This window comes from Protobothrops mucrosquamatus, unplaced genomic scaffold (genome assembly GCF_001527695.2).
Source record: "Protobothrops mucrosquamatus isolate PMUCROS unplaced genomic scaffold, P.Mucros_1.0 scaffold6637, whole genome shotgun sequence".
Classification (NCBI taxonomy): Eukaryota; Metazoa; Chordata; class Lepidosauria; order Squamata; family Viperidae; genus Protobothrops; species Protobothrops mucrosquamatus.
This window is the reverse complement of record NW_015392457.1, coordinates 9,359-12,780: the sequence shown is the minus strand read 5'-3', so window position 1 is coordinate 12,780 and position 3,422 is coordinate 9,359. Positions and strand designations below refer to the sequence as shown.

General features: G+C 57.7%; 1 protein-coding gene across 1 annotated transcript in view; it reads right to left on the bottom strand.

Annotated features, from left to right (window-relative positions):
• The window catches only part of LOC107300308 (HLA class II histocompatibility antigen, DRB1-4 beta chain-like), a gene marked incomplete at both ends in the record, with an annotated part of 4,703 nt that extends 3,923 nt beyond the window's left edge, over nt 1-780 (bottom strand). The window contains 2 exons of the mRNA XM_015829642.1: nt 47-93; nt 508-780. Of these exons, the coding sequence (XP_015685128.1) occupies nt 47-93; nt 508-780 (320 nt within the window). The remainder of the gene's footprint in view (nt 1-46; nt 94-507) is intronic.
• Between the last annotated feature and the right edge of the window lie 2,642 nt (nt 781-3,422).

Genomic DNA, 3,422 nt, shown 5'->3' with positions numbered 1-3,422 from the left:
TCAAACTTTTTAACTGTAATTTATTTTTTAACCTTAGTTGTTATACATTTTTATTTAGGGGTGATGTCATATCCCACGCCATCCAGATCCCCGCTTTGAGGGAGGGAGGGGGGCGGTTTAGGAGTATCAATAAATATCAATAAATACCAATGAGTAAATTTCATAGATCTGAGAGCGGAGAATAGATAAGATAAGATAACCTTTACTGTCATTTTTTACTGTGGGCACAACGGCACACACCAAAAATGAAATTTAGTTGCCCGCTCTCAAAGTGAAAGACATACATGACACACCCTAAAAACATACTACATACAACATATGTACAGACCCACACCCCTACATATACATAACGAATAAATATTAAACACTGTCCATCTTGAGAATATAAGGGAAGGAGGAAGCTTGAGAGGGGCAAATCTTTCTTCGGGAGAGTCCTAATAAATGACATGAAAAGGGGGGGGGGTCCCTGCATTCCCCCCCCCCCGGAACTCCCCCTCCCGCACTCACCTCTCCGGCCAACCGCAGAAATGCTCTGGGCAACCTCGTAGTTGTGTCGGCAGAAGCGATCCACTTGGGCCTTCCGGTACTGCAGCTGGTGCTTATCTCTGTTGAAAGCCTCCGCATCCGCCTTCCCCAACGCCGTGACGGCCTCGAACTCCCCGCGGGCGCTGTCGAAGCGGACGAACTCCTGCCGGTCGTAGAAGTACCGGTCCAGGAACCGCACCCGCTGCGTCCCGTTGAGGAAATGGCACTCGGACTTCCACTGGACCAGGAAATGGGCTGCGGGGAGGAGGAGGAGGAGGAGGAGGAGGAGGAGGGGGGGCGTCAGGAGGGACTCCAGGGCCCATGGTCCTCAGCCTCTCCTAGAGGAGGGACCCGGGCTTGTCAGAGGAGGGGAGGGAGACTTGCCGCGAGAGGCTGCCGGAAGGCGCCCCCTGGAGGAGGGTTGGGGAACCGTCGGTCCCAGCGGGATTCCCCCTTGGTGGGGGATCTGGAGGGGGGAGGAAAATGAGGGAGGGGAGGAGCTTCCTAAGGGACCGCCCCCTTCTCCCGAGGGTGGAAAAAGGCAGGCAGAAGTTCAGCTGGTCCAGCACTCGGTCTACCTGTCTGCAGGGAACGTGGGATCCCGGTGGGGCCTCTTTGCCCCCCCCCAAAAAGGCAGGACTTATGCGGGGAGGGAGGAGACCCCCACCCCCCAGGAAGTCTCTGGGCTGGAGGGAAAGTAAGATCCTCTCCCTCTTCCTTTGGGGGATCATAAGGGGAGGGGGGTCACAATAAGGATTCCTACACCCATGCTTCTGGGCTGTCCCCGCCCTTCAAGCCCCCCTTCCCTTTTCCTCTTCCCCCCATCTTCAGCCCCACAAGGTGCCTTTGGATGATTTCCGTGGCCTCTTTCCTGTCCCCCTCCCTAATAGACGCCCCTGCAGCCCCCCCAGGCCACCTCAAAGGGAGGGGCCCAGCCCCCTTCACTAAAGGGGCAGTTTGGAGGAGCAACTCAGACCCCCCCCCCAATGTCCCTCCCAATAGAAGCAGAGAAGGTGAGGGAGGGGAAAATTTTCAGTCTTGGAGGCTGCATCTTTAGAGGGGTGTCTGGGGGGGGGGTTGTAGACTTCCTTTTGCACCCCTCCCATGAATCTGAACTACAGTCCCCCTTTCTCTCTGTGCCTGGAGGGGTGGACTAGATGCCCCTTTAAGCTCCCTTAAGGCCCCCATGAGGAGTCCAGGCTGGGTCAGCGGAGACTTCGGAAGGGCCAAGGGGAGCCGGGGGGGGTCTCTCCGGAGAGTCTCCCCCCTCCTGGTCTCGCTTGGCCCAAAGGGGCATTTCCAAAAGGCAGCTGGACTTTCCTGGGTTTTCCCTTGAAGACATTTCGCTTCTCCTCCCAGAAGCTTCTTCAGTTCTGACTGAAGGGTGGAGGGTGGAAGGACGAACATTCCTTGCGGTCATTTTGAAAGCCGGTCACTGGTTCTCTGAGGGGCCTTGCGGACCCCCAGGGGTTTATCTGGGCCCTCAGAGTCCCCTGAATTGGGGGGGCAAAGGGGTGGGGAGACTTCCTGGGGCTGCTGAAAGGACCCCGTTGTAGGCAGAAGATAGGGGGTCCTTTCCCTCCCCCTCTGTTGAGGGAGGGCTGCTCAATTTTGATCTAGACGGCTTGGGGGGGCCGTGGATCCTGGGGAGAAGGGAACCCCCAGATTCCCTAGTTATCCCCCAAATTTTCCTTCCCACCAAATTAACTCCTACTGGCTGCCTTTGCGTGATTTGGGGATTCAGCCCTCTTTTCTGTCACCCTGCAGCCCCCCAAGACCGCCTCAAAGGGAGGGTCTCCAGCCCCCCTCACCAAAGAAATCGTTTTGAGTAGCCAATTTAGGGAAGCAATTCAGACCCCACCCAATCTCCTTCTCCCTCAGTTCCCCCCTCCCCTCCAGGTCCCGATTCAGCAATGGGGGAATATGGGGTGGGGGGTTCTGGGTCTCCTCCCCAAATTCAGAGTCTCCCCCAAGAAGGAATCCAGCTCAACTCTCCCCTCCTCTTAAAAAAATGGAGATTCAGAAGAAAAACTGAGATTGCAAAAACACTTTTGCCAAAAAAAACCCCTCTTTTTCTTATACATTTGATGGCATTTGTGAATTCAGGTCTGAAAGTGCCTCAGTTTCCCTCTTACACTTTCGGTTTCGGTCTGCTTTCTCTTTCAGTGCAAGAAACTTCGGGGCTCAGGCGCTAATTCTGGGTCCTCGAGGTCCCCCTCCCACCCAGCCACGGGGGGGGCGAGAGAGGGGTCAGGCTGACTCTTATCCCACATCGGCTGCCTTCCCGGGACCCCCGCTCACCTCGGCCACAACCAGGGAAGGGGGGATCCCTATTCTCCTGCGGGGGGGGGGAATGAGGCGAGGGAGGGGCGGAGACCACGCGGAGATCGAGGCTCCTGCAGTCTCCCGCCTCTCTTGCCCTCGACCCCTTTTCCCACTACTGGGGTCCCAGCCCCTTTCTTCCCCCCTTCCCAGGAGCTCTGACGGCCCCTCCCAGCCCCTCTCCTCCCCCTACGAGCCCCCTCCTTACCGGGCGTCTCCTTCCCCCCTTCGCTTCCGGGGATCCGGGCCAGCGCCCCCACCAGCAACAAAAGAGGGACCCCAACAGAGTCCATGGAGGCCGCCCCACCAGCGCCCCCAGAGAGAGGGGAGAAGGACGCGGAGGCTCCCAGCCCCAGAGGCGGAATCGGTGGGTCTGGCGGGGGCGTTTCCCTCGAACTTCGGAATTGGGAGGGCCCAGAAAAGCGGAGGGACCAATGGGAATTCTCCCTTCTGCATCGTCATCGGTCTCCGGGCAGAGCCTCCCTTGAGTTCATCCACAAGAGGAGATAGTGCGAAGCCGAGAGAGAAGCGGAGAAAGTGGCGGGGGGGAGGAATCCCTTCAATCGGGGGGGGGG